Source organism: Equus caballus, chromosome 7 (assembly GCF_041296265.1).
Source record: "Equus caballus isolate H_3958 breed thoroughbred chromosome 7, TB-T2T, whole genome shotgun sequence".
NCBI classification, from domain to species: domain Eukaryota; kingdom Metazoa; phylum Chordata; class Mammalia; order Perissodactyla; family Equidae; genus Equus; species Equus caballus.
Window position 1 is genome coordinate 99,889,729 of NC_091690.1, and position 13,770 is coordinate 99,903,498.

Here is a 13,770-nt window from a genome sequence, read left to right on the forward strand (position 1 = left end):
AACATCTACACGTTTGAAATTATGCCATTGTCTTAACTAACTTGTAATGTCATTTTATTTATCTTGGGGCACAGATATTTCGTGTCCTGTCTTAAATGTATGTCAAAACTATAGCCCCAACATAGTTTCCTAAATGGCTGTGTCTCTCGGGTTCCAAAACTGCCTTTCCCCTCTTACTGCTTCATCTTGACAGCCAAGTCGGTTACTGCCTTTCCGCTGTGTTCACAGTCCTCACCTCAGAGCTGTAGAGATTGAAGGGTTTTGTAGACCCTAAGTATGCACATTTTCACTCTCTTATTCTCAGCTGAGCCTTGAGTATCCTCATTTTACCTAACATAACAGGGAATAAGTTTTCAATACTGATCAGTAAAGACAGCATTTTTTGAAAAATAGATGAACAAAAACGTTTTGTAAATAGCATGTCAGTATACCTTTACTCCTCAGCATACACATCTTTAGTTTTTGTGTATTATGGCTAAAGACTAAATAGCAACTGTTAGCACATAGGGAGCAAATAATATATTGGTGACTTATATTTCTGTCTGTCCTGCTAAATCTACTTTATTTAGTGAATAAAATTTAATTGCATTTCCAAAAGTGAACTTTTTACTCTCCTGCAATTGGATAACATGTACCTGGGATTATCATATACTTACACATGTTAACACAGAAGAGCTTTCAGCAGGAACATTCTGAAATTTTGATTAAATGATTAGACTTGAATTAAGAATGTTAACAGAGAGAGAGGGGCCTGGAGGGTTCCTGCTCAGTGGGCAGAGTTTCTGTTTGGGATGATGAGAGTGTTCTTGATCTGGGGGCTGGTGATGTTGTAAATAGCGTGAATATGCTTAAGACCCTGAAATGTACACTTCCAAATTGTTAAACAGTAGATTTTGTGTTATGTATATTTTACCACTATATATTTAAAATCTGAGTCATAGTTTTTCATCTGTAGGTAACTCTTGTCATACACATTAGCTAGCATTTAGTCTTTAACCATAACATATACTATTTTTTCATTTATTTTTTTTACATACTTATACTATGTTAAGTGGACATTCTGGGTGTAAAAAATTCCTGAAAGTTATTTTTTTAATTCACTCCAGCTTTTTTTTTAGCTGTGTGACCTTGTATAAGGTACGTAACCCCTCTAAACTTAGGTTTTCTTATGTATAAAATAAGGATAATAATACCTATTCAAAAGCTTCTTAAAGGAGTAGTTAATATAGAAATTTTTATTGGGAAAATGAATATTATTCATGTAAAGTGCTTAGCGCACCATGAAGTGCATGGAAAGCACTCAAGAAGTCCTAGCAGCCAGACTTTCATTGAGCACTGCAGAGGAGCTAGCACACCGGTCACTTGCAGTTCCTGGAGGTCTTTGGAGCTGCACGTACGGCTTACTCTTAAAGTCACTGCCTGCCGTCTCTCATTTTCCTCTGTTTACCTGACCTTCTAAACATGATACACGAGAGGCTCCTGAAACCCTGCATTTGGTCTCCCAGGCTTGTACCAGCGGCTTAGCCAACAAGCTTGCTAAGCCAGGACAACAGAGAAGGAATACAGGCATGCACTGTGCTGGATTTCCCTGGAGTGACCCCTACACTACCTCCCCAGAGGGCCTGACACAACTCTAAGTCCCCTCAGATGCAGAGAGCCTCTTTACTGAGAGAGCCTGTGGGACTGCAAGTTTTAAGCAACTGATCAAACAGATTAACCAGTGTGTTTCCAAGTATGCATATACTATTTTTAACATAATTTATATACTTATAGCCTGCTTCATTCATGAAAGCATTTGAGGCAGCTACTTAATTGCTATTGTCACCATTTTATTGAAACACAAAATAACTAGGCAAAAAGGAACCTCAGAAGTTTGTCTCCTCGATCTCTTTTCCAGGCCCCTTGTGCCTGGACTGTGCTTACCCACCTGCCCTAGAGCAAGCCTGTGATGTCTCTGGTGGTATATTCCAGTGGTAGCCAGTATTTCACATCCTATTTTTTAAGGAAATCAAGGTCTTTTCTTTTTTTTTTTTTTTTTGAGGACGATTCACCCTGAGCTAACTACTGCCAATCCTCCTCTTTTTGCTGAGGAAGAGTGGCCCTGAGCTAACATCCATGCCTGTCTTCCTCTATTTTATATGTGGAACTCCACCACAGCATGGCTTGACAAGCAGTATGTAGGTCCACACCCGGGATCCAAACCAGCAAACCCTGGGCCACCAACATGGAACATGCGAACTTAACCACTGCACCAGTGGGCCAGCCCCCAAAGTATTTTCTCACTGAAAAAAAATTAGTGCAATTGTTTTTTGTCTTTTGGTTAATATGCCCTCTCCTAAAATAATTCTCAAATTGTTTAAAACTGAAGGACAGCATCTGTTTATGATTTTAAAAAACTCTCAATAAAATGGGTATAGAAGAAAGTACCTCAACATAATAAAGGTCATGTGTGACAAACCCACAGCCAACATCATACTCAACAGGGAAAAACTAAAAGCCATCCCTCTGAGAACAGGAACAAGATAAGGGTGCCCACTTGCCTCTCTTATGTAACTTAGTACTGGAGGTTTTGGCCAGAGCAATTAGGCAAGAAAAAGAAAGAAAAGGTATCCAAATTGGCAGTGAAGAAGTGAAACTTTCGCTGTTTGCAGATGATGTGATCTTATATATAGAAAACTCTAAAGAGTCCATCAGAAAACTGTTAGAAATAATCAAGAACTACAGCAAACTTGCAGGATATGAAATCAACTTACCAAAGTCTGTTGCATTTCTATACGCTAATAACAAACTAACAGAAAGAGAACTCCAGAATACAATCCCATATACAATCGAACAAAAAGAATAAAATATCTAGGAATAAATTTAACCAAGCAGGTGAAAGATTTATACACTGAAAACTGTGAGACATTATTGAAAGAAATTGACGATGACGTGCAGAAATGTAAAGATATTCCATGCCCATGGATTGCAAGAATAAACATAGTTAAAATGTCCATATTACCTAAAGCAAATCTACAGATTCAGTGCAATCCCAATCAGAATCCCAATGACATTCTTCACAGAAATAGAGCAAACAATCCTAAAATTCATATGGGGCAAGAAAAGACCCTGAAGAGCTAAAGCAATCCTGAGAAAAAAGAACAAAGCTGGAGGCATCACAATACCTGGCTTCAAAATATACTACAAAGCCAGAGTGATCAAAACAGCATGATACTGGCACAAAAACTGACACACAGATGAATGGAACAGAATGAAAGCCCAGAAATAAAACCACAAATCTATAGACAGCTAACCTTCTACAAAGAAGCTGAGAACATACAATGGAGAAAGGAAAACCTCTTCAACAAATGGTGTTGGGAAAACTGGACAGCCACATGCAAAAGAATGAAAGTAGACCATTATCTTTGGCCATACACAAAAATTAACTCAAAATAGATTAAAGATTTGAAGGTAAAACATAAAACCGTAAAACTCCTAGAAGAAAATATGGGCAGTACACTCTTTGACTTCAGTCTTAAAAGGATCTTTTCAAATACCATGTCTACTCAGGCAAGGGAAACAAAAGAAAAATTAAACAAATGGGACTTCATCAGACTAAAGAGCTTCTGCAAGGCAAAGGAAACCAGGATCAAAACAAAAAGACAACCCACCAACTGGGAGAAGATATTTGCAAATCGTATAGCCGACAAGAGGTTGATCTCTAAAATAATAACGCTCATCTCCAAAAGAACTCACACAACTCAACAAGAAAAAAACAATGTGATCAAAAACTAGGCAGAGGATATGAACAGACATTTTCCCATAGAAGATATACAGATGGCCAACAGGCATATGAAAAGGTGTTCAACATCACTAATCGTTAGGAAAATGCAAATCAAAACCACACTAAGATGTTACCTTACATCCATTAGAATGGCTATGATTACCAAGACAAGAAATAATAAATGTTGGAGAGGATGTGGAGAAAAGGGGACCCTCTTACACTGCTGGTGGGAATGCACACTGGTGCAGCCACTATGGAAAACAGTATGGAGATTTCTCAGGAAATTAAAAATAGAAATACCATATGACCCAGCTATCCCACTACTGTGTATTTAGCCAAAGAACTTGAAATCAACAGTTCAAAGAGACTTATGCACCCTTACGTTCATTGTAGCATTATTTACTATAGCTAAGACATAGAAGCAACTCGAGTGCCCATCAACTGATGAGTCAATAAAGAAGAAGTGGTATATGTATACGATGGAATACTACTCAGCCATAAAAAAAGACAAAATCGTCCCATTCACAACAACACAGATGGACCTTGAGGGTATTATGTTATGAGAAATTAGCCAGACAGAGAAAGACAGTCTCTCTATGATTCCACTCATATGTGGAAGATAAACATACACGTGGACAAAGAGAACAGATTAGTGGTTACCAGAGGGGAAGGGGGCTGGGAGGTCGGTATAAGGGATAAAGGAGCACATTTATATGGTGACAGACAAATAATGTACAACTGAAATTTCACAATGTTATAAACTATTATGACCTCAATAAAAAAAATAAACTGAGGCCAAGAACATGGAGGAAAATGGAAGTAGTATGAAACAGCTAAATATGTCGACTTTCATGTATTTCAGTATTTCATGTATTTAAGTCCAAAAACTTAAAATTCAAAAATGTTATATGCACTCACATATCCAGCACTCTACTTAAACTAAAGCACACTTCTGCAATCTGACAGGAACAGTATTGTAAAGCCTAATGATGCTTTTATGGCCCATGCCATCTGCATGTTTGTTCTGCCTACAGTAGTGATAGAGTATTCAAAAAGACAATATATTGTTTGCAATGCAATCATCTTATCAAAAAGGCATCACTGCAAATTATCTCTTATTTCAGATCCTGTTCTTGTATTGTGGATTTTCGTATCTGTTTGAAAGTAGAAGAACTTCTCAGTTACTGAAAAAACCATATGTGGTTGATTCAAACAGAAGGCACAGAGCTCCTGTTTTTATTTCTTGAAGCAAATTCTAATTTCAATGACAGAAAACACTATAATTTTTTAGTTTACAATGGTATATGACTTAAAGATTGTTTCTGAGGTCTAAAAATTAAGGCTTTCGAAGCCACTATGTAAATGTACCTATAATTTAATTGCTTTATCATTAGGAACTTTAAATTAAGACGAATATATATTTAATAACTATTGCTGTACAAACTTGAAACATTCAAGTTCAAATCTTTCTATTTGACATTTTAATAATTTCTCCAAAAAATATTACAAAGGTTAAGATTTCTCTGCACCTACAATCTAGTTATTATCTATCCTAATAAATGATAATGACGGTTATCTTATTTTTAAATTTTATTCTTTCAAAAGAAAAAATAGGCTACCATTATCAAAGCATCTATTAATTTCTCTAAAAACAAGAAATACGTATTAAATTAATATTTGTGATGTTTAAACATCACAAATGTTTGACATTCTGCGCCTTAAATTTTCAGAATGATGTATTTCTATTTATAACATAATATTTAATACCATATAGACATAACTTTATATATGTGCATATATGAAATAAACCTTACAATTCATGTTATAGGAATACTGTCTAATATCCTTGATATTCAACTGAAGATATCAACTGGTGAGTCTTCATTTTACCAGGTATAACCTATTGAAAATAAACTTTTATATACAACAATTATGAATCATCTTTGTGTGTCATAAGTGTGGAAAATTTAATGGACTCATGTATCAATACTTCCCTTTATCCTATAACAATGTTTTATTTTATAGTGTCCTCTGTGATTCACATATGTTCATATAATTCCATGGTAAGAATTGACTGATTCTTCTGTAATAGTCAATGCTTCTTTTTTCTTTAAATTATGCAAGTAATACATGACTAATTCTGTGTTAGCTTCCTATTGTTACTGTACCAAATTAGCACAAAGTTAGTGGCTTTAAATAACTCAAATTTATGGCATTGTAGTTCTGGAGATTAGAAGTCCAAAATCAGTCTGAAGGGACCAAAGTCCAGATATCCACAGGGCTAGTTGCTTCTGAAGGTTCTAGAGTGGAAGCCATTTCTTGCTTTTTCCATTTCTGGAGGCTGCCAGCATTCCTTAGTTGATGGCCACATCACTCAGCCTCTGTTCCCACCATCACATCGCCTTCCTCTGACTTGGACCCTCCTGCCTTCCTCTTACAAGGATTGTTTTACGCTGGGCCCAGGACAATCTCTCCATCTCAGGACCCTTAACTGTCACATCTGAAGAGTCCCTTTTGCCATGTGTAACACATTCACGGGTTCCAGGGATGAAGGACATGGGCATCTTTGGGGGTAGGCAATGGTGTTACACAGCCGCCACTTATGCTTCTATCTTTTAGTTTTAATTCCTTGAAACAGCATTGTTCTCTTTGCCACAGGCCTTTGCACTTGCTCTTGAGCCTTCCCGGAATGCGTTGTACATTTTCCCCACCTAGGTGATTCTTGCTTCAGCTCCCAGAGTAATTTCTCCCACAGGGATGCCTTCCACAACTGGACTGACAGATTTCTCCTCTTACATACCCTCAAAGCACCATGTACTCTTCATAGCACTCATCAGTTTATTATTTTTATGTTTAGTGGTGTGATTCTTTGATTAAAGTTTTTGACCCCAATAGGCTCTATTAAACTCTGCAAAAGCAGGCACCATTAGTTTGTCATCATTTTCTCTTACCTTTGTAGTCTCGTTGCCTATTCAGTAAATATTTGTGAAAGGAATGAATAGTCTTTGCACATTCCATATCAGGTTTATTCTTAAATATTTTGTGAGGTTTTTTTCTAACTCTCCTGAATGGGATCTTTTTTAGTTTCGTTACATTTTTGTGTTGATGCTTAGATGTTGGTCTTGTATCCAGCCACCCTGCTGAGCCATCTCATCAATGCTAATAGTTTCTCAGTTGGGTCTCTTGTATTTTATAGGTAGATGATTATATTGTCTACAAATAATGATCATTTGTCTCTCCCTTTCTGATATTTATACATTTTATTTCTTTTCATTGTCTAATTGCATTGTCCACGACTTGCAGTACAGTGTTAAACATATTGGTGAAACTGGGCATCAGTCTTTGTTCCTGATTTTAACGTGATTTTATGTATTATCTTACCATAAAAAAAAAGAAATTTGTTTTAGGTATTTGGTAGGTATCGTTTTTCAGTTAAAAGTTGTTTCCTTCTTTTTTCTAGCTTATGAAGAGTTTCTAATCGAGTATTTTTTCTGCTTATAATTTTTCTCCTTTCAGTCTTTTGACATAGGAAATTCTCACTCTTAGACCCAGATTATTTCCTCCCTGCCATTCTCTTTCCTCTTCTGAAATGCCTGTTTCACAGATGTTGAAGTTTCTGGATCTAGTGTCCACTTCCCTTAACTTTTCTTTGTTTGATTTTATTGGCTCTTTCAATTTATATTCTGGGAGAATCTCTCTACTCTATCTTCCAGCTCACTAATTTCTTGCTTAGTATGTCCTTTCTCTTAGTCAATTGAAATTTTTTTTGATAGTTATATTCTTATTTTCCATGTTTTCTAACTGGTTCTTTTCCTAACAGCCTTTCTTACCCATCTGAGGATGCAATTCTACTGTGAAGTTTTCTTCTGTGTGCCTTATAAACTCTGTCCTTAGAGATAAGAACTGTTGAGTATCCACGAGTGTTTAAACGTTTAAATGTTGGGTGAGTCTTGATTAGACTCTTGTCTTTGTATTTGAGATGAATATGGGTCACGTAGGGCTCTATTTCTTTTTACTGCAGCCCATCTTAGTCTGCCTCTGGAGCTAGAGGGGATTGACAAGACCTGTCCCAGGTAGAAATGCCAGTAGCTGTCTTTTAGGGGGGTTTCCCTGGGCCTTGGGGAATTTAGTAGCTACCTGGGGTCATTGTCCTAGTTCTTGAATTATATTTTTGAAGAATTAATTTCTATCAGTAATGTAGACTGATAAACCAATAACTCTATGATTTATTCCTGTGTTCTCTTTGTTTTTAGCAATTTGTTTTCTGATTTCTCATTTATTTATCTTGACTACTTTCTTTTCTGTTTCTTTTGCTTAGTGTTATCCTCTGGGCAATTTCTTCATTTGTTCTTGAAACACAACAAAGCCGTTAAAGAGTTCTGTCTTATCTCAAATATTTTTTATCTAAACCCATGAAATGTAACTCTGATATTTAAATTTATATTTTAAAATTTTAGCAAGTTGCAAGTCAAGGCATAATTTTAAAAGTTAGTTCTCAGTTATCTACAAGTGTATTATCCACATTTCAGATTATCTACGTCAAAGATTTCAAGTTTTTATTGACAATGTCTCATCATTTCCTTGACCAAGGATCTTTTCATTTAAGTATTATAGGACGTATCTAAAATAGTCAAACTCATAGAAGCAGAAAATAGAATGGTGGTTGCCAGGGTCCTGGGAGAGGGGGAGATGGGGAATTGTTGCTCAGTGGTTATGAAGTTTTCTTTTATGCAAGATGAGTAAATTCTGTAAATCTTCTGTACACCATAGTACCTACGGTTAACAATACTATATTGTTCACATTAAAATATGTTGAAGATAGATCTCGTGTTAAGTGTTCTTACCACGAAAAAAAAATCACAAAAGAAGACAAGGAAATTTTTGGAGGTGATGGATATGTTTAGTACTTTGATTGTGGTGATGGGATCATTAGTATATGCGTATGTCCCAACTCTTCAAGATGTATACATTAAATGTGTTCAGTTTTTGTAGCTCAATTATATATCAATAAAGCTAAATAAATACTTATTTACTGTTAATCTAGCCAGATTTAGAATAGAAAAAGTTATAAATTAATTCCAGTAAAGGTGAGAGCCGGCAAATTTATAAACTGGTGCTTTGTTAAGCTCTGATTTCAACTAATACATCAGTACAAATGCCCTAAGAGATGGTGCTGGTTTTTAAGCTGGGCTTTTGGATTATCTCTGCCTACGATCTCCACTGCTGGTGTAATTAATCAACTAAGTGTGCAAGGAAAGTTGTTCTTGGTGTCCACAATTTTGTTTGAAATAAAAATGTGACTTCTTTCCCCATTTTCCTTTTACATATGAAATGAAAATGTAGACTTTTCTTGGTCTTTAAAATATTTGAAACCTAACTCCAAGTCTGTAAAAGGGAGTCCTTGATTAATTGATTTTATTAAATTTCCTGCTGTGTAACAATTCTCTGATCTGTACATCATTGAATATTTTCAGTATTTGAGTCAAAATCATTGGAGTGAAAGAATCAAAGTTCAAAATGGACAACTGCTGGTGTGGAGTTCACTCAGAACCAAGTGTCCTGAGTAGGAAAACAGCATGCATAGAACAGTTTGGTGCCAATTGGGAATAAGGTGGTGAGAAGTCATGTTAGAAACTAGATTAGAAATACCTTACCCAAGATTTTCAATCCAAGGGTCTCTGTCTCCAAGAAAAGTCTTTGGAGGCCGATTAAGTTTATGCAGAGAACAGGGAAGTGTAATGCCTACTGAAAGGGCCAAATAAGTGTTGGGTGTTAAGCGCGGACATGTGCAAACGACTGATACTAAACCTCTCTAAACGAAGCCCGTGTCTCCAGGAAGGAGTTTATCCTGGTCGTTATTATACTCTGCCTTGGTGCTTGCAGACGTGGATTTTCATCCCAGCTCTGCCACTTACTGTCTGACTTGAAGCAAGTATCTTAGTCTAATTCTGAGTCTCTTTCCTCATCTTGAGTAAAATGGGGTACTAATAAAAATATCTACCTTGTTCTAAGGATTAAATGATAAGATACTTGTGAATTGTCCAGTACAGTAACAGCACATCTTAATACTCAATTTGTGTTAGCTACAACAGTAAGTAATATCATTATTACTGCAGTCTAGTATGGGAAACAAGATTTATGCCCAGGATAAGTCAAATGCCAGTTGAAGATAATAACAGATTAAGTCGCTAGTTATTACTGTACATATGCAGAGAATGCTGTAGGAAATAAGCCTTCTCTGATCACATATATGAAGAGCATACATGTGCACACTCCCTTAGCAAGCTGTTTGTTGCCTTCCTCGTACTTAGCACAATCTTTAGTCTTCGTTTGTTACTAGCTGCTTCTCTGCCTTCCCTGCTATACTGTAGGCTCTTTCACTACGGGGGGCCATGTTTCTCTTTCTCATTCCTTGCATCCCCAGCAAGAGTAGGCACTCAAATATTTGCTGAATATACGAATTAGAGAGAGGGGGAATTCTTGTTGGCCAGCATTAGCAGAGCAGCATTATGGGGAAGATTAAATTTGAAATTGATCTTGAAAAATGAACACGATTTAAATGGACAGAAAGAGGCAAAAATGCATTTTGGGTTGGGGTTGAAAGAAAAATATGTTAATAGGCATGAAATAACTAAAACACAGTGAGTAGACACAATGAGTAAGAATGGAGTCATTTGATTTTAGAGAAAAAGAGACCAATGAAATAAACTTTTCATACCTCTTGATTTTACAGATGAGAAAAATAAGACCCAGATAATGACAGAATCAGGATTAGAATCCAGGTCTTTTCTATACCTTGTAACTAACAGAGGTGGCAACATAAGAGGGAAGACTAGAAGCCATGGCTTTAGGCAGACAGTTCCATGGAGGAGAAACTGGGTGGGGAGTTAACTATAAGCAAGGAGCCTACTTAGCAAAGAATTGTGATACTCCAAGCCCACACTGATAAGGGAGACAAGCGATAGAGCAGGAGGAGATGGACGTTATGTTTTATTATGCTCTTTTAGATTGGATTTTAATATTTATGGTTACAGTAAACGAGGGCCAAGGAGAAAACTGGGAAGGTGGATACAACACTCTGTACTGTAACTCAAGTCTGTTATATTACACTTGAACCCTGCGTAAATATAAAAAGCAAAATGTGCTTTATTTGTAGATATTCCTTACGAAAAAGCAAACAGGTTCCATAACACCTAGGGGTAATCAAAAGCTTATCTGGGATACTTTTGGAAATTGGAGGCACTGTGTGTGCTCTGTGGTGTTAGGTGCCCTCATAACAAATCACGTGCAGAGGAGCCACAGACAGACAGACCTCTCAGAAGTGGGCTGGCGGCTTCTGACAGTGCTGTCAAGTCGACTTTCAGAGCCAGGAATTCAGCCAGGCCCGTGGGAATCATTTCCTCTGTAAATTGTCTTTAGTGGGAATATAAGAAAAGCACCAGTAAAGTAATAATTACCTCCTCTGTGTCGTCAGAGGGGCCTAGGTTAGGAAAATGCCACTTTGAAATTAATTTCATTGTTTTTTAATCTACCTGAAGTTATTCTGTTATTCTTTCATTAAATTTATAGCACATCTGTACGTGATCTGTTTTTCTCATGTAGTTATGGATCCAGAAAGTCAGTGTGATGATAAAGATAAATATGTGCCTCAGAATTATTTTAGACTCTCTCTATAGTTTTTTAAATCAAATATTTTGACCAAATTAACCATGTTAGTCATGTATTTAATAGACTGATAACAGCTTTAGCCTTTTATTATTTTCCTTTCTTCACTTAAAAAATTATATTACTTGATGAATTAAATCATAAACCTACTGGGGCTGGCCCCGTGGCCGAGTGGTTAAGTTCGCGCGCTCCGCTGCAGGCGGCCCAGTGTTTCGTCGGTTCGAATCCTGGGCGCGGACATGGCACTGCTCGTCAGACCACGCTGAGGCAGCGTCCCACATGCCACAACTAGAGGAACCCACAACGAAGAATACACAACTGTGTACCGGGGGGCTTTGGGGAGAAAAAGGAAAAAATAAAATCTTTAAAAAAAAAAAAAAAAAAAAAACAATATAAATCATAAACCTACAAATTAAAAACTGGCCCAAACTACAACTTCATATTAATGATGCAGCTGATGGAAATAAGTATCAATAACCCAAAGATGCATAGTGCTGGGGACAAAGGTGGCATTTTACATTTTTATTAACACTTGTAATTTTCTCCTGCTTGATTTCTTTTAGGCCAAGCCCGATTTCTTCTAAACCATGGGTCAGTGAGCTCATGCTGCTTCTCATGTGAATGATGGGCTTAATTCTGCAGAGATACCCCAGCTCCAGTACCTAGGTCTAGCTGCCATCATTATGAACAACCTAGAAAAAAAAGTATGAATTCAAATGCATTGTTTTCCTTATTTTCACTAACTATGGCAGTCCTGGACACCATCAGAATTTTATATATTTGTGAAACATTACATTTTTAATGTTATTAATGTGGTAGTAACAAAATAGCATCAAACGAGCAAAATATTCGGTTATATATATTTGTTATCTTTCCTTGTTAAACCTCAGAGGGAGAGAAAACAATACCTTTAATTTAAATAGTCTTAATAAGGTAAAGTTTTGTATTTAGTAAATGGTCTCCTAACCGAATGTAAGTTTAAGAACAAGTGGGTTTTCCCAGAGCGGGGTGATAAATCTGCTGGAGTTGCTCTTCTCTGTCCTCCCGATGAAAACAATATTACATTAATAAATCTAAGAGGCTTCTATTAGCTTGATAAATAAGTACGTTTAAAATACAAGTTAGAAAAGGATTTGTTTAAATACTTTATCATACTATTCTAGTGCTGTCAAATACAATTTTCATTTTTAAAAGATTTTAGTTGGAAATTTAATCTTTGCAAATATTAATAGCAGCTTACAGCAGGTAAGCTGTAAAATAGCACTGGGTGCTGTCTATTTAGTTTCTGGTTGAAAAAGCACAGCAGCACTTTAGTTCATTACCTTTGAAAACAGTAACAAGATAATACAGCTGCCTCTGATTAAGATGTAAATTCTTTCTAATTAGAATGTAAATTCTTACATTTAGATGAAGACATCAATTGTCAGGACGCCATATGATATCTTCTTCCACCTTGCCTGAATGCAGCCTCACTGCTCATCCGTGGCACTGAAATAGTTTTGCAATCCCTTTGTTCTCTGATTCTTGTAATATTCTCTCTTCATGTTCCCTTTTCACATTGCTTTTGTTTGTTTTCCCCTTGCATCTGATATTGTTGTGCCTTGGGATTTTGCAGAAATTTGGAATGAAAATTGAGTTCAGTCAGTGCCAGTATTTGCTTGTGCCTCAATTACTTCTGCTGAATTTTCCTCAATGCAAATCAGGCGGGTTGCATAAAGTGGTGCATGTATTTGAAATAATTAATTTTCCGTAAAATGATGGATCAAGTCCAATCAACCTTCATGAAATCTAAATAATAGAATAGAGAATTAGAAATTAATTAACATTTTGTGTTGTTAATGCTTTTAGTATAAACTAGCAATGGTAAGTTTTACTGTTGATTCTAACTTTTGCTTTATTAAATGTTGATGAAAATCTTCTGCTTCAATCATTTCTTGCCAGAAATATACTAAGAAGGAATCCTTTATCAGTAACACTGACAGAAAGGTTTTGAAGATTATATAAACAATTAACCAGGGAGTTGAATTATTCGTGCTTCTCTTTACCGAGGACTAGTGAAAGTTTTATCTTGAATAATGTACACCAGTTCATAGATATCTGCTGTTATGTCGGATAAGTCCATGAGCCTGCACAAGGCCATGAACCTTTCTTTTGCATCATGTTTCTTCAACCAGAAGTGGTATGACTCCAGAGGCTAGCCAGCTCAACCAACCACAGTGCCAGGGAAGGAGAAACCTGGAAGTGGACAGAATGCTTTACAGATAGAAGGGCGCCTCTCTAGATTTTCTTAGCTTTTTTTTATAGAAAATTTCAAACATACACAAAAGCAGAGACTAATATAG

General features: G+C 36.4%; 1 protein-coding gene across 6 annotated transcripts in view; it reads left to right on the forward strand.

Annotated features, from left to right (window-relative positions):
• Nucleotides 1–13,770, forward strand: part of ELP4 (elongator acetyltransferase complex subunit 4) — a 234,730-nt gene that overhangs the window by 170,691 nt on the left and 50,269 nt on the right. Inside the window, exon 10 of one of the 6 annotated variants that reach the window (XM_070274967.1) lies at nt 11,992–13,342. The exons of the other annotated variants lie outside the window; for them this stretch is intronic. Coding sequence (XP_070131068.1) covers nt 11,992–12,012 — 21 coding nt within the window. The 3' untranslated portion in view covers nt 12,013–13,342. Of the gene's footprint in view, nt 1–11,991; nt 13,343–13,770 lie in introns of those variants that run through there. 6 annotated transcript variants of the gene reach the window in all.